Source organism: Entelurus aequoreus, linkage group LG20, assembly GCF_033978785.1.
Source record: "Entelurus aequoreus isolate RoL-2023_Sb linkage group LG20, RoL_Eaeq_v1.1, whole genome shotgun sequence".
NCBI classification, from domain to species: Eukaryota; Metazoa; Chordata; class Actinopteri; order Syngnathiformes; family Syngnathidae; genus Entelurus; species Entelurus aequoreus.
In genome coordinates this window covers 1-17,268 of record NC_084750.1, presented here as the reverse complement: position 1 = coordinate 17,268, position 17,268 = coordinate 1, and the positions used below count along the sequence as shown (strand labels likewise).

At 41.5% G+C, this 17,268-nt stretch overlaps 1 protein-coding gene across 1 annotated transcript; it reads left to right on the top strand.

Annotated features, from left to right (window-relative positions):
- The first annotated feature begins 4,110 nt into the window (after nucleotides 1-4,110).
- On the top strand, nucleotides 4,111-16,563 carry LOC133635746 (uncharacterized). Its single transcript, XM_062028996.1, has 11 exons — nucleotides 4,111-4,257; nucleotides 11,343-11,635; nucleotides 12,688-12,798; nucleotides 12,919-13,033; nucleotides 13,210-14,060; nucleotides 14,229-14,415; nucleotides 14,531-14,779; nucleotides 14,945-15,069; nucleotides 15,437-15,483; nucleotides 15,568-15,716; nucleotides 15,844-16,563. The coding sequence occupies exons 2-11, from the start codon at nucleotides 11,474-11,476 to the stop codon at nucleotides 16,029-16,031; spliced, it is 2,184 nt and encodes a 727-aa protein (XP_061884980.1). The 5' UTR covers nucleotides 4,111-4,257; nucleotides 11,343-11,473; the 3' UTR covers nucleotides 16,032-16,563.
- The last annotated feature ends 705 nt before the right edge of the window (nucleotides 16,564-17,268 follow it).

Sequence of the window (17,268 nt, the reverse complement as noted above, 5' to 3'; positions counted from 1 at the left end):
TTATTTAGATATTCTCAATAAATTATGTGATAATGTTCATCAGTCAACTCATTGGTGTTAATTTTCAATCTATCAAGATAAAAAAATTACCGTATTTTTCGGAGTATAAGTCGCACCGGAGTATAAGTCGCACCTGCCGAAAATGCATAATAAAGGAGGAAAAAAAAAAATATAAGTCGCACTGGAGTGTAAGTTGCATTTTTGGGGGATATTTATTTGATAAAACCCAACACCAAAAGTAGACATTTGAAAGGCAATTTAAAATAAATAAAGAATAGTGAACAACAGGCTGAATAAATGTACGTTATATGACGCATAAATAACCAACTGAGAACGTGCCTGGTATGTTAACGTAACATATTATGGTAAGAGTCATTCAAATAACTATAACATATAGAACATGCTATACGTTTACCAAACAATCTGTCACTCCTAATCGCTAAATCCCATGAAATCTTATACGTGTAGTCTCTTACGTGAATGAGCTAAATAACATTATTTGATATTTTACGGTAATGTGTTAATCATTTCACACATAAGTCGCTCCTGAGTATAAGTCGCACCCCCGGCCAAACTATGAAAAAAACTGTGACTTATAGTCCGAAAAATACGGTACATGGAAATCAAATTACAGTATGTTATTTATGTAGTTTGATCATTTTTCCTCGATTGATGTACTAACATCATGTTGTTTATTTTGTACATATGTAGCATCATCTACAAAGATACAAAAAATTGCTATTGCGACATCCAGTGGACACATTTAGAACAGCTGTTTCTTTCATTCAAACATTTTTGGTTAATTTTTAGATTTAGCAAACTCATCCCGCGGGCCGGATAAAACCTGTTTGCGGGTCTAATCCGACCCTCGGTCCGTACGTTTGACACCCCTGCTTTAAAGTAATATGTATGACTCAAATAAAATTAATAATAATAATAAAAGTACTGAGTAACTGGTGAGTAACTTGAGCAATATGATGAATGATATGTACAAAAACATATTAGTCAGAGCTGTAACGATTCGTTTTACCAGCGATTTGATATTTGTGGTTGCCGATATGATTCAGGGACAATCTCATTTGATTTCAGAACGATACGATCCAAAATGATTAATTGAGTTGAAATCGAGTCAGTAACTTTTTAGCAAAACAAATCAAGCAGTGTAACTGTGAAATAAATACTGGACACTGCAGGTGAAGTTTCCTATTTTCCTGTTATTTTTTGTAAGGGAATTAGGTATAAATTAATTATGGATACAAACAAGCAAGTAAACAACAATTATTAGCCAATGCATTCACATCTTATTTGAACAAAGTGCAACCAACACTGTTGAATTAACAAGGGGAAACTTTTTCTGCTCACATTTTCAACATTCAAGGAATTTTCAGTAAAAGTACAGTAATCAACATTTTAACGGTAGGTTTACCTGCTAAAGAAAGTTCCCTGACTCGGCCATACAGTAGCTGGCGTGACCCATGATTCATCTCTTTTATTTAATTGTTTCTCATGAAATAACTTTTCACTGGCTATTCAATCAATCAATCAAAGTTTACTTATATAGCCCTAAATCACAAGTGTCTCAAAGGGCTGCACAAGCCACAACGACATCCTCGGCTCAGATCCCACATCAGGGCAAGAAAAAACTCAACCCAATGGGATACCATTTTACCATGAATTGATAAACGTGGACCCTGACTTAAACAAGTTGTAAAACTTATTCGGGTGTTACCATTTAGTGGTCAATTGTACGGAATATGTACTGTACTGTGCAATCTACTAATAAAAGTTTAAATCAATCAATCACTACAATGAGAAACCTTGGAGGGGACTGCAGATGTGGGGACCCCCGCCGTCACTTCCGTTTTGTCGTTTGCGTCTTCTGTGGTCTAATGTTAAGTTGTGGCTTTATTGTGTTGTGTTGTGTTGTGTCGTTTGTTGTGACTCTTGCAATTGTGTCGAAGTTTTTCTGTTGTAATTAATTATAGTGTCTTGTGGCATCTGTGTTTGTTATGACCTCTCTCGACCACCGTAGTTATCCGCCATTGTTATTTTGAGGACGTTTAACGTCCTTATTTTTTAAAGTGCTAAACATCATATAAAGTGTGCCATTCTTCAATCCAATGTCTTCCTTTTTCTAGTGTCGATCAAAGAGTTTAATTCCCTTTTAAAACCATATTGGATTGATACCTATCTTCCGGAAGTTGCAGAAATTACTGAGCACAAAACGATATACTCGGAATTTAGGAATATAAATCGATCCGTCTATGTATTGATCAATGGTTATATCCCTAATATTAATGTACAGATTTGGTGTGAGAAGGCCAACAGACCTGTTAGAAGTGCTATTTTCATCACTGCATTTATTTGGTCTGACGCAGAAGATAATCTTTGACTGATGTTTTATCGTTTGGTTTCTTTGTGTTGCATAAATATCTTTATGCAACACACCATGCACATACTGTACATTAGGTAATCATTTTATCGGCATACACTGTTATAATCATTTGTGCCTCCATTCCATTCCTGTCGATTAGGGATACAGTGTACTCCTAATTTGTTTTGCTTTTTGAAGGCTTTTGAAACTTTGTTTTCTGACATTCTAATTAGTTTTTTTGCAATGTCAAAGTGTTTCACATTTCGTAATATTGTTTTGCACCCCCTGACCACTGTATCAATAAGGCAAGAAATTACCAAAAAATAATAATTTAAAAAATACTTTTTCTTTCTCGGTTCTTGTGATATATATATATATATATATATATATATATATATATATATATATATATATATATATATATATATATATATATATGTGTGTGTGTCTGTGTGTGTGTGTGTGTGTGTGTGTGTGTGTGTGTGTGTGTGTGTATGTATATATACATACTGTATATGTATATATATATATATATATATATATATATATATATGTGTGTGTGTGTGTGTGTGTGTGTGTGTGTGTGTATACATATATACACATTTATTTCTAAATATATATAAATATAGATATACAGTACATGGCAAAAGTTTGGACACACCTTATCATTCATGCGTTTTCTTTATTTTCATGACTATTTACATTGTAGATTGTCACCGAATGCATCAAAACTATGAATGAACACATGTGGAGTTATGTACTTAACCAAAAAAGGTGATATAACTGAAAACATGTTTTATATTCCAGTTTCTTAAAAATAGCCACCATTTGCTCTGATTACTTTTTCGCACACTCGTGGCATTCTCTGGATGAGCTTCAAGAGGTGGTCACCTGAAAGGGTTTTCACTTCACAGGTGTCATTGTTTTGATGCCTTCAGTGACAATCTACAAGGTAAATAGTCATGAAAATAAAGAAAACGCATTGAAAATTTTGGCCTGTACTATATATATATATATATATATATATTTATATATGTGTGTGTGTGTGTGTGTGTGTGTGTGTGTGTGTGTGTGTGTGTGTGTGTGTGTGTGGGTGTGTGTGTGTGTGTGTGCGTGTATTATACACGCATACATACATATATACACACATATATTTCTAAATATATATAAATATACATATATATGTATATACATATATACTGTACATGTATATACATATGTATATGTATGTATATTTATGAACATATGTATATACATGTATTTATGCATATGTACATGTGTATGTGAATATGTTTTTTTCACTGTAATTTTGTCAAGCATGGTTAAAATAATTAACATATATGTCAAAAACAGAACCTCTGTAAAAGCAGATATTGATGCATCTCATTTGATTTACCTACAGTATATGCTTGTTGCCATGCAGTAAGTTACCAATGAATAACATACATGTGTTGTATTGCCATACTGTTCTGTAACACCAATACAAAACGTATTAATTATAACTATAAATTATTGCAACTACTGTAGCTACAGTGTATGCCGATTGCTAGCAGTGTGGCGTAGCACTGATATTAAGCAATTGTTGTAATGTAAAATATGTGTCTTGCCCCAATCGGTTGAAGTATTTCCAAGCTGGAATAAAAATAATTATAATGCACACACACTCACATAAGCCGCTCAGCCGCCTGTCGTGCCTGTCAAACAACAAAGAGGGCATAGTCGTGTCGCGTATCCCATCCTCGTACCTAAACACATTGTTGGAAGCCGCTTGATAACGCCTGTGCATCACCAGTTGGATAATATTCCGATTGCTCAAAAGGATCGATTGAGTAGCAATTACTTTCATCCTTATTAGTTTCCGCTGGATGGTCACAGCTGAGCTGGTGAGTGCTTTTCAACATTTCCGTGTGTATTTTTTGTATTCACATTCAGCGCCATTTGCAGACAGGTACACACCCGCCGACTCTTTTATTGTTTCCTCTCAAAAAACAATAAAAAAAAATAAAAATGCGTATTGCTTGTTGTGAAAATGATGTGCGCCGGAAAATATATTGCTATGAAAAAAAATAAAAATAAAAAACGTGTTTGGATGCGTTTGGCTAATTTTACGGCGTGGACAAGCGCAGATGCGTTCACGGCTGGCTCGTTACCATGAATAAATAATTGGTGTTAATGTTTTCGGCGTTCATATTTAGGACGCCGGATTATAGGACATTGTTGTCTCGTCGTTTACTCCCGTTTCCAAAAATATGTTGCGACGACGGAGCGTCTTTCGCAATTATTTTGCGACATTTAAGGAGAATTGACACCCATTTACCTACCGATCGGCACCCATCTGTTTTGAGCTGGAGCCTATCCCAGCCAACTTCGGGCGAAGATGGATGACTGGTTGCCAATAAATTGCACAGCACATAAACAAACAACTGTTCATACTTATGGAAACATTTGTCTCCAATTTACCCAACCTGCCAAATGTTTGCAATATGTGAGTCGAACCTTCCACCTTGCAATTTTGGTTTTGTATAAAGGGGTTATCCACAAAGGTTAAAGTCCTCCTTGTTGACGATGTTTCAGAGTTGCGTCCGTTCAGCATTTGTGGATTACAACAGTGGTCCCCAACCACCGGTCGGGGGACCGGTACCGGTCCGTGATGCATTGACTACTGGGCCACAGAGAAAAATAAAAATACTGAAACCCACTACTACCGACCGTCTGATAGTTTATACATCAATGATGACATCTTAACATTGCAACACATGCCAATACGGCCGGGTTAACTTATAAAGTGCAATTTTAAATTTCCCGGGAAATATCCGGCTAAAAACGTCTCGGTATGATGACGTTTGCGCGTGACGTCACGGATTGTGCGGAAGTATTGGGACACCATTGTGTCCCAATACAAATAGCGTCTGTTTCCATCGCAAAATTCCACAGTATTCTGGACATCTGTGTTGGTGAATCTTTTGCAATTTGTTTAATGAACAATGGAGACAGCAAAGAAGAAAGCTGTAGGTGGGATCGGTGTATTAGCGGCTGGCTACAGCAACACAACCAGGAGGACTTTGAGTTGGATAGCAGACGCGCTATCCGACGCTAGCCGCCGACCGCACCGATGATGAAGTCCTCCGTCGCGCCGTCGATCGCTGGAACGCAGGTGAGCACGGGTGGTGATGAGCAGATGAGGGCTGGCGTAGGTCGAGAGCTAATGTTTTTAGCATAGCTCTGTCGAGGTCCCGTAGCTAAGTTAGCTTCAATGGCGTCATTAGCAACAGCGTAGCTAGGCTTCGCCAGGCGGGACAGCTTTAACCGTGTGGTTACAGGTGCATGGTTTAGTTCGGTGTCTCCTGATAGTAGAAGTAATAGTAGTATTGTTGATCTTCGGTCTATCCTTCCAGTCAGGTCTTATTTCTTCTGTTTCTATCTGCAGTTAAGCACGATGCTATCACGTTAGCTCCGTAGCTAAAGTGTTTCGCCGATGTATTGTCGTGGAGATAAAAGTCACTGTGAATGTCCATTTCGCGTTCTCGACTCTCATTTTCAAGAGGATATAGTATCCAAGGTGGTTTAAAATACAAATCCGTGATCCACAATAGAAAAAGGAGAAAGTGTGGAATCCAATGAGCCCTTGTACCTAAGTTACGGTCAGAGTGAAAAAAGATACATCCTGGCGTCCTGCACTGCACTCTAATCCTTCACTCTCACTTTCCTCATCCACGAATCTTTCATCCTCGCTCAAATTAATGGGGTAATCGTCGCTTTCTCGGTCCGAATCGCTCTCGTTGCTGGTGGGAATGATTGTAAACAATGTGCAGATGTGAGGCGCTCCACAACCTGTGACGTCACGCTACTTCCGGTACAGGCAAGGCTTTTTTTATCAGCGACCAAAAGTTGCGAACTTTATCGTCGATGTTCTCTACTAAATTCTTTCAGCAAAAATATGGCAATATCGCGAAATGATCAAGTATGACACATAGAATGGACCTGCTATCCCCGTTTAAATAAGAACATTTCATTTCAGTAGGCCTTTAAGATGCATGTTGCAAGAACATTTTGATACAAAAGATATTCAATCAATCAAAGTTTGTTTATATAGCCCTAAATCACAAGTGTCTCAAAGGGCTGCACAAGCCACAACGACATCCTCAAGCAAGCAAAAACTCAACCCAAAGTGGATACAATGATAAACCTTGGAGGGGACTGCAGATGTGGGGACCCCTGCCCCTGGGCGACCGGTGCAATGGACGTCGAGTGGATCTAGTTGATAGTGTGAGAGTCCAGTCCATAGTGGGGCCAGCAGGAAATAATCTTGAGTGGAGACAAGTCAGCAGCGTAGAGACGTCCCCAGCTGATGCACAGATGAGTGGTCCACCCCGTGTCGTGACTTTGAACAGCTAGCGGATCATCTGTGGTCACCTAATAACCTCTCCACGCAGGAGAGGGGGGCAGAGCAGAAAATAGATGGCAGATCAACTGGTCTAAAAGGGGGGTCGATTTAAAGGCTAGTGTATACAAATGAGTTTTAAGATGGGACTTAAATGTTTCTACTGAAGAATTCCTACATGGGAAATAATTGTTTCATAATTAGTTTTTTGTCAAAATATTGCATATATTATGTTTTACAGATCATCTTCATGCCGCTTTCTGACAGTCGCTTCCGGATGCGTCGTTTTGTGGGCGGTCTTATTTATGTGGCTCACCTTCGGCAGCGTCTTCTCCCCGTCATCTTTGTTGTAGCGGTGTAGCGTGCAAGGACGGGAGTCGGAAAAGTGTCAAAAGATGGAGTTAACTGTTTTAATGACATTCAGACTTTACTTAAATCAATAACGGAGCAGCCTCTCCTCATCAGGAAACAACAACAAGGTGTCCCGTGAAAAACCGTCCGACCGGAACTCTCTAATAACTAAAGTTCCTTGGGTGAATAATGTAAACTCACTACACCGGTATGTTTTAGCGCTTTCATGGCAAGTTTACTGACAGATATATGTAAGAACTTTACACAATGGCAACAGTGGAGGATGAATGTCCCATAACAAGAAGAAGCTTATCGACTACAAAGGCGGACGCGTGCAATTTTTCAGGATTTATGCAGATCTCAAATACAGATCAGCAGGTACCAGAAGATAAGAAAAGTTGCTTTTGCATAATATTGCGAAACAAAACGCCAGAAAATATGTCTTACCTTATACACACACCTAGGGCTGCAACTAACAACTCATTTGATAATCGATTAATCTGTCGATTATTACTTTGATTAATCGATTAATAATCGAATAAAAGAGACAAACTACATTTCTATCCTTTCCAGTATTTTATTGAAAAAAAAACAGCATACTGGCACCATACTGGCACCATACTTATTTTGATTATTGTTACTCAGCTGTTTGTAAATGTTGCAGAGTATAAATAAAGGTTTATAAAAAAAAAAGTAGCCTCTTCGCATGCGCATAGCATAGATCCAACGAATCGATGACTAAATTAATCGCCAACTATTTTTATAATCGATTTAATCGATGAGTTGTTGCAGCCCTACACACACCATAATACTTGTATGTTTAATGCATCGACAATCCATCAAGCGGTGCATCTTCATAGCTTACCAACGTCGTACTAAAACATTTTGATAGATTTATGAGCGCCGTGTGTAATGTTCTATATTTTCAATGGAACATGTAAATTGTTGGTGTTGTTTACTTGAGTCATATTGCCATCATATTGCAGTCTACGCATATCTCTTATATTTGACTGCCATCTACTGGTCACACTTATCATTGCACTATGTACCAAATAAAATTGCTTCGAGGCCGGTAAGCAAAACCAAAATTGTTAAGTACATTAGGCGCACCGGGTTATAAGGCACACTGTCGAGTTTTGAGGGAAAAAAGATGTTAAGTGCGCCTTATAGTCCGGAAAATACGGTACACGCTTTATATGTAACATAGTAACAGGCACATTCTTAATAACTCATTGGTCATTATAAGCATACCGCAACACATTCGTTTCAAAACCGCATCACAACGTTCACTTTTTTCTTTGACAACATCACTGATTACTGCTCACTGCAGACTTCATTACAGACAACAAACATCACTCACTGTACAATGTCTGCTCTCACTGGGATGCCGACTGTAAGGATGTTGATATATACCTCTTTAAATGCAGAATGACTCATAATTATTGTGACAAGAAAGGGAGGGGAAACCAAGCGTCTTGTCAGATTGTGTCCTCATCCTTCTATTATCAAGGTGAAAGGCATTATTTATGACCTACAATAAACTTTTTACAAGCACAGAGGCGAGAAATCTGCTCACCAGCCGATGATGTCAACATAGCCAGTTGGTAATCTTTGTTATCTCGGCGCCGCTATAAATAGCTGGCACTTGAAATAATAATATCACTAATACTTGGTTAATATTCAAGTCACGAGATGTAAATGGAGTATTGTTTGTTGGTTTTTGGATGGTTATTTAGAGAGCTTTATGGGCAGAATAGAGAATACATTTATGAATTTTAGAATGCATTACCCCAAATAGTTTTACCTAAAGCAGTGATTCTCAAACTTATTTACCACCTCAGAAATAACTTGGTTCTCCAAGTGCTACCTTGATGGGGACGGCAGGGCGTGGAGGGTAGAGCAGCCGTGCAAGCAACTTGGGGGTTCCAGGTCCGATTCTAGCTTCTGACATCCAAGTCACTGCCGTTGTGTCCTTGGGCCAGACATTTCACCCTTGCTCCTAGTGCCACTCACACTGGTGTATGGAAGTGATTGAATGTTCGGTGGTGGTCGGAGGGACCGTAGGCGCAAATTGGTCTGTCTACCCCGGGGCACGGGGTGGGTTGGGTTGAGTTTTAGGGATGCGGTGCGCACCTCAGTGTTTCCTCAGCCGATGCAGGCTCCGGGAACTGCGGTCTGGTGGCCTGCCATTCCCGGGCAGAGACCTTGCTGAGGGTGTGAGGTTTCACTTCTTTTTTGTGTGTGTGCCGTCGCGCGGGTTTTGCATCCTGTTGTGTGGGGTCCGTGCCCATCTGGTCCGGCCTTGTGCTGTGGGGTCTGTGTCGGTGGATTGATGCAGGGGCAGCGCAGCCCTCTTGTTTGGTGTGGGTGCTGTGTCTCGGTTGTTTGGGCCGTGGTGTGTTTGTGTGGGTTTGAATTGGGGAGTGGAGTCTTGTAGTGGAGGAGGTGTTGATGTCTCTTGTTTGCGGGATGGCGTTTGGGCTGGTCTGTATGGTCCTGTTGGGGTGTGGTTGTCGGTCGCGGTTTTTCAGTCGCTTTGATTTGATCGAGTGGTGCTTGTTGTCTGGGGTACTGCAGCCGTTGAAGCTGCTGCCGTTTGTTTGTGGTGTGGGCACCCGTGGCTGATGGGTCCGGTGCGGGGGGGATGGCCTTTGTTGTGACTTGTGGCAGCGCGTGCATGTGGTGTTTGTCGGAGCTGGCGAACTTGCCGGCTTTGTTCTGGTTTGTTGTCGTGTTGGTTGGTGTGTCGGCCCGGGCCTGACCTCATGGTCTGCTGCGCTGTCCTTCACGCCATATTTCACGCCGTCCCTCACGCCCAGTGTTGTGCCGTCGTCTGGGTGCGGGCTTGCCGAGGGTTGTTCCTACGGGGTAGAGTGGTGCGTGGCCGGACCTGTGGGGGGGATCGGCTGGTTCTTGGTGGACAATGGGTTCCCGGGCTGGATTGCTGCCTCGCCGGCCTGTGTATGGACTTGTTTGTTTGTTTATATATGTGTGTGTGTGTGTGTGTGTGTGTGTGTGTGTGTGTGTGTGTGTGTGTGTGTGTGTGTGTGTGTGCAGTTGGCTGGCTTGGGGGGCTGGCTGTCCTCTGCTTCTCCCGTGCCTTGTCGTCTGCTGGGAGCGTCTGTCTCTGGCCTGCTGCTGGCCCTGTCAGGCGGCACGATAGTCTGGGGTTCCCGTCGCTGGCTGGCCTGACTGCGTGGGGCCGCTGGTCCCTTGTTCCCTTGGCACCTAACCTGCTTTTTTGGGTTGGGCTCTCTGGGTGTCTGGGGCCGTACTTTGACTCCCGCACACAATGGGAGACAAATATATTGTACATACAAATATACGCACATACATACTCACATTCACTCAATTATACATACATATATACACACATAAGTATATTCATTCATTAATCCATGTATACGCACACACATTGGTACTTACCCACACACAAAGTAGGTACCTACGCTCACACATACATACACAAATGCAGCACATACTGTACATACACACTCACGATGCATACATCCACACGCACGTTCAATGTGGAGTGACTGAATAATGGGTAAATAATAAAATCCATTATTATTATTTAGTTATTATAATGACCCATATTAATACAGTAACATAGTGAGCCTAAGGATTCATTAAAATTAGGCAGAGGTATCATTTTACAAGTATATTTAATATTTTTGGCCACTGTAAAATTACGCGGTGTGAATATAGGAAAATAAAACACTTAAATCAAGTGATTCTTTGGCGTACCACTTGATAGAGCCCGTGTGTCACTAGTGGTACACATACCACAGTCCCGTGAATTTCACAAATACTGAAAGACTTAAAGGCCTACTGAAACCCACTACTACCGACCACGCAGTCTGATAGTTTATATATCAATGATGAAATCTTAACATTGCAACACATGCCAATACGGCCGGGTTAACTTATAAAGTGACATTTAAAATTTCCCGGGAAATATCCGGCTGAAACGTCGCGGTATGATGACGTATGCGCGTGACGAAGGCAGTTGAACGCGTCATCTTGGAATAGGTCCCTCCCAATTTAAACAGCTCTGTTTTAATCGCTAATTTCCACAGTATTCAGGACATCTGTGTTGGTGAATCTTTTGGAAATTTGTTCAATTAACAATGGAGACTGCAAAAAAGAGAGTTGTAGGGAAGCGGTGTGTTGCTGCTGGATGTAGCAACACAAACCAAAACACAACCGGTGTTTCATTGTTTCTTTTCCCAAAAGATGGCGGCCAAGCTTTACTATGGAACAAAGAAGTCAAGCGAACACGGTTGGATTGGACGACACATACGAAGTACAGTGTATTATGCAGCGAACATTTCGAAAGATCATGTTTCGAAGAGGGTCCCTTGCGAATGGCAGAAATGGGAATCAGCACTCGTCGACTCGTGCTGAAGAAAGGTGCGAAGCCAACTATTTTCGATAGACCACGGACAAGTCCGGAGCACCCGACCCCCTCCACAAGCGGACAGACTGGGCACATGAGGTCTGCATTTGCCAAAAGGGAAAGGAAGAGGGTAAGAATCTTGATATCCAGTTTTCATAGTCAGACTACACTGTTCCAATATCCATTTCTTTGTTCTCAATTGTTGAAACCCCCCCACCTCCACACCCCGGATTGTAAATAATGTAAATAATTCAATGTGATTATCTTGTGTGATGACTGTATTATGATGATAGTATATATATGATAGTATATATCTGTATCATGAATCAATTTAAGTGGACCCCGACTTAAACAAGTTGAAAAACTTATTGGGGTGGTACCATTTAGTGGTCAATTGTACGGAATATGTACTTCACTGTGCAACCTACTAATAAAAGTCTCAATCAACCAAAACTAACACACACAGTCATAGACTACTCCAGTGGTTCTCAACCTTTTTTCAGTGATTTTCCCCTGTGAACATTTTTTTAATTCAAGTACCCCCTAATCAGAGCAAAGCATTTTTGGTTGAAAAAAAGAAAAAAAATACAGCACTATGTCATCAGTTTCTGATTTATTAAATTGTATAACAGTGCAAGATATTGCTAATTTGTAGTGGTCTTTCTTGAACTATTTGGAAAAAAAGATATAAAAATAACTAAAAACTTGTTGAAAAATAAACAAGTGATTCAATTATAAATAATATTTTGTACACATAGAAGTAATCATCAACTTAAAGTGCCCTCTTTGGGGATTGTAATAGAGATCCATCTGGATTCATGAACTTAATTCTAAACATTTATTTTGTTGAAGTATTATTCAATAAATATATTTATAAAGGATTTTTGAATTGTTGCTATTTTTATAATATTTAAAAAAAAATCTCTCGTACCCCTTGGCATACCTTCAAGTATCCCCAAGGGTATGCGTACCCCCATTTGAGAACCACTGGACTACTCCATGAACAATGAAATAAATTAACAATAAAATAGTCTACATATAATTATTGCTTCAAGTTCTAGTCAAGTTCTTCTGCAGTATAAAGTATCGTACATTTACTGACATTACTGTCAATAGTGTCAATACTGTCAATAGATTACAATAGACAATAATATAAAGTATTGTACATTTGTACATTTACAGACAATAGATCAGATCATGGACAGTACGACTACGGCATCAGTGGCGGATGCGGTGGATGAACCAATGGCAATGGCACTAGATTTGCCTGATGAGGAGGGCGATCAAGATCAGGTTCGATTTGTTTTCCTAATCAATGTTCAAATGGATTACAGTTCAAGCCCAATCCAAAAGTATTCATAATTAATGTAAATGAGGTATCCATATTACATGTAGCTGTTTCTCCATTTCCAGGGAAATACAAGAGAACAAGGATGCCAGACGGACTGGGTACCGATTGGGACAGCACCAACAGCAATGACCAGTAGCAAGAGCACCCAAACAGGGAAAATACATCATAGATCAAAGGGTATGTCTATTTCGGTGACGAACATGATTCTGCACATCACAGTACACATTGCACGCTGCCTGTGCAGAGTAGAGTAGACAGATAAATTAGGTGATTCAAAGACAATAATTATTATGTGATTCTAGTTTAATTTTAACAGATTATATAAAACAACTTGTGCTTGATTTTATTGCTAGGACACCAGGTGACCCCAGATATCCTCGAGAGGGTTAGAGCTCGGCCGGCCAGGGTTAGTGAAGTCCCATTGTCAAGTGTAGCAGCTCCATCTGACAGCCCCGAGATGCAGACTAACATAGCAGCTCCAGGTGTGTCTGGAATGCAAGCCAAGCTACGACCACCTCCTGCATTGTTTGATGAAGGACCAGCATCAAGTCCCACTGCGCCTTTTGTTGGTGGTTCTTCCGATGACAGCTATGTGCCGAGTGAGTCAACGACATCGGATCCGTGTCAATCTGACGGGTCGCCAGATCGCCCATGTACTCACCAGATGCATGAAGAGGGCTGCCACAAGGAACCGAAGTACATCATCTTTGAGTCGTGCCTCCAGAGTCTCGTCAAGTGGTGTCACTGTCCAGTCTGTGGCAGCCAGGACATAAGCCCTTCTTGGGATTCGAACGGTACACAGCTGACCATGACTCTTCAATGTGCATCATGTGACCAGAGGAGTAGTTGGAGCAGCCAGCCAAACATTGGCCCTTATGCCGCGGGCAACATCCTGCTGTCTGCTGGCATCCTCTTCGCTGGGGCATCTTCTGGCAAGGTGTTGCAAGTGCTGAACAGCATCGGAGTGGTCACGTATGTGAAGAGGACATTTTTCAACCACCAGGAGCTCATCCTGCAGCCAGCCATCAAAAAGGTGTGGGAGGAACAGCAACGGACGCACCTCACCATGCTGCAGGTGGAAGGCCGACCCCTCGTCCTTGGTGGTGATGGGCGAGCAGACAGTCCGGGACACAGCGCCAAGTTCGGTACCTACACCACAATGGAGCTTGTGGCCAATGTGGTTCTCGACCTTCAGGTTGTACAGGTACGACCATATAATCTCACTAAAACACTAGTAACACAATAAGCAGATAAGGGATTTTCCAGAATTATCCTAGTAAATTTGTCTAATAACATTAACCATTTCAATGTATACTAAGCCCCTTTTTCATTTTTTTCTTTGCTCATTCCTTTTCTGTTATATATATTTCAGAGCAACGAATGTCTTGGCAGCTACCATATGGAGATGGAAGGACTGAAGAGGATGGTGGAACTGCTGATCAGCTGGGACCTGGATGTCGGGGTGCTGGTGACAGACAGACACAGACAGATCGCTAAATGGATTCGTGAAAACATGCCCAATACACGGCACTGCTATGACATCTGGCATGTTGCAAAATGTTAGTTGGATTATTTGTATGCATGACAAGTTGTGAAGTAGTGTGTACATATCAGTGATCAGATGAATGCGATATTGTATTTAATCCACAAATTTCTGTTTTTTTCTGTTTGTAGCCATCGGAAAGAAACTGAAGGCCATCGCCAAGCATAAGGACTGTGAAGACCTGAAGCCCTGGGTGCAAAGTATAATCAACCACCTCTACTGGGCAGCAGTGTCTACACCGCCTGGAGAGGGGGAACTTCTGGTTGCCAAGTGGAAGTCTGTGGAGCGACACATTCAGAACATCCACAAGGACCATGGCGACCTCTTCCCAATTTGTACTCATGGACAACTGCAACGGCAAAAGAAATGGCTCAAACAAAGTGAGTAGGCAAATAAGTTGCCCGAAAGCAGTGAGGGACTAGCAGTATTTTCCTGCACATCTTTTGAAAGTCAAAACATTCAGATAAACTTGTAAGTAAATAACCAGTTTAAGTTGACTGGAACATTTTTGTAGAAACGTTGTTCTATTTTAAATTTATGTTTAGGTTCACGCTCAGCAGTGAAACTGGAGGAGGTGGTCAACAACAAGTCCCTGCTAAAAGATATCGCCATGCTGTCGGGTGAACACCAGACTTCCAAGGTGGAGGCGTTCCATAGCCTTATCATACAGGTGAGAATTAGACTGATCGCCTGTAGGTGGTGTCGGTGGTTACCACCTGCCACTAGGACTTTGGTGGCCAGGGAGCAAAATACTAGAGCATACTAAATGAAGCCTTGATACAGTCAGTGTAAGCAAGAGAATGTTGGAGGTCCAACATAGTGGCTGGCATCTTGGTGAGAAAGATTGCAAACAATTCTGGCGTGGTGTTAACATTGAAAACAAAACAGCTTCATTACTGCAGGAGATCAAGCTTTAATAGCTGACTATTAACAGTTTAATACACAAACATTTGTATTCAAATTTACAAACAATTTATAAATTTACACACACATTGTATGGACGCATGACTGAATAAAGTGTCTTTTATCTTATACAGTTCGCACCGAAAATGTATGTCTTCTCATACATCGGAATGCTGTGCAGGTATGTTTCCACACTAATCTAAGTGTCACTAGTGTGTGCCATACTTTAGTACTAATTATTACATTATTCTGTTACCACACCTAGGAACCTGCTTGCTGGGCTGCACTGGAACGAAAATTCGAGCCGCCCTATAGCCACTACACAAGCGGGTGCTGAGCGCTATGCAGTACGCTACCCGAAGTATAAAGCAGGGGGCCATGTGGTCAAGAAAATCGCGACAGAGCCAACATACCGTAAGTGTAGAGGACACAAAACATGTAAACACTTGACACTTTGTATCATGATAATAATACTGTCAAGTTTCACTCTCCATGAGTATATTATGTTGTGAGCAGGAACATGTACAATTGTATTTTGCAGGCTACGTAGATGACTTGATCAGGGAGGTTGTTGCTGGCTGCAGACAGACCCCTGACGAGAGAACACCACTCAGCGTCACTGTGGATGTGCCTCCCTTCCTCTGCGATGAACTGGAGAAGCCAGACAAGGAGGAAGCCATCGCCAAGCACAGGAGTCGCTTCGGTAAGTGTGAAATGCCCTCCCGGTAACAGTTAGAGATGCTACCTCAGTAGAAGCATTTAAGTCCCATCTTAAAACTCATTTGTATACTCTAGCCTTTAAATAGACCCCCTTTTTAGACCAGTTGATCTGCCGTTTCTTTTCTTTTCTCCTCTGCCCCCCCCCCACGTGGAGGGGTTATTCCGGTGACCATGGATAAAGTGCTGGCTGTCCAGAGTTGGGACCCGGGGTATACCGCTCGCCTGTGCATCGGTTGGGGACATCTGCGCTGCTGACCCGTCTCCGCTCGGGGTGGCCTCCTGCTGGCTCCACTGGACCCTCACTAATATGTTAGACCCACTCGACATCCATTGCTTTCGGTCTCCCCTAGAGGGGGGGGGTTACCCACATATGCGGTCCTCTCCAAGGTTTCTCATAGTCATTCACATCGACGTCCTACTGGGGTGAGTTTTCCTTGCCCGTGTGTGGGCTCTGTACCGAGGATGTCGTTGTGGCTTGTACAGCCCTTTGAGACATTTGTGATTTAGTGCTATATAAATAAACATTGATTGATTGACTGATTGATTGATTGATTGATTTTATTGATTAAGTACAGTGGCCATGTAGATTCTGTTGCAGTCACTGCACGTCTTGGAACCCCGTGTAGTCCATCGATGGGAATGTTGTCCTAATCTTATGTACTACACAAGCTGGTAGTACCACCCTTATGTCCTTTCCCAGATATCCCCAGCAGAAGCGGACAAACTGTCGATAGGCTGTGTGTCGTCTCCGCCTGCAAGTAGCAAATGATGGCAGCTGTTATTATCCGGACATGGATACACAGTGACTCACTGTTCTCTGAGATTCAAAAGACATTGTCATGCATTCTATTCATTTGTCATTTACTGTTGCAGTAAATTGTAAATATTGTTGACATCTACGGTCCATCTATGTAATACTTCTATGATATATAATGTCATGTGCATTGTAGCACAGTACATTTCACAGAATAAGAATAAGATAAGAAAGTGCTCATTCTGACTTATCTTCCAAAGGTTGATAGAATAAAGAATTATTTAAACTTATTAGTGCCTCACTCATTTTGCTGTTGCTGCAGCATGCCATATTGCTGTTTGTAGGCGTTATACGCTGTCTGCAGCACCCATTCATCCAGACACACAGATGGAAAGCCATGGTGGTCTATGATGCACGTCTTCACCCCCTCCTCCTCCATCGTTCTGGTCACTGCCTCTATTTCACTACAGCAGACACACTCAGCCACTGTCT

What these genes read in the sequence shown, in the direction of transcription:
- LOC133635746 (XM_062028996.1), top strand. Translation starts at nt 11,474, where the DNA reads ATGGCAGAAATGGGAATCAGCACTCGTCGACTCGTGCTGAAGAAAGGT. An exon ending in TCCATAGCCTTATCATACAG is followed by an intron (nt 15,070 to 15,436) that starts GTGAGAATTAGA and finishes TATCTTATACAG; the next exon opens with TTCGCACCGAAAATGTATGT. An exon ending in TACATCGGAATGCTGTGCAG is followed by an intron (nt 15,484 to 15,567) that starts GTATGTTTCCAC and finishes TACCACACCTAG; the next exon opens with GAACCTGCTTGCTGGGCTGC.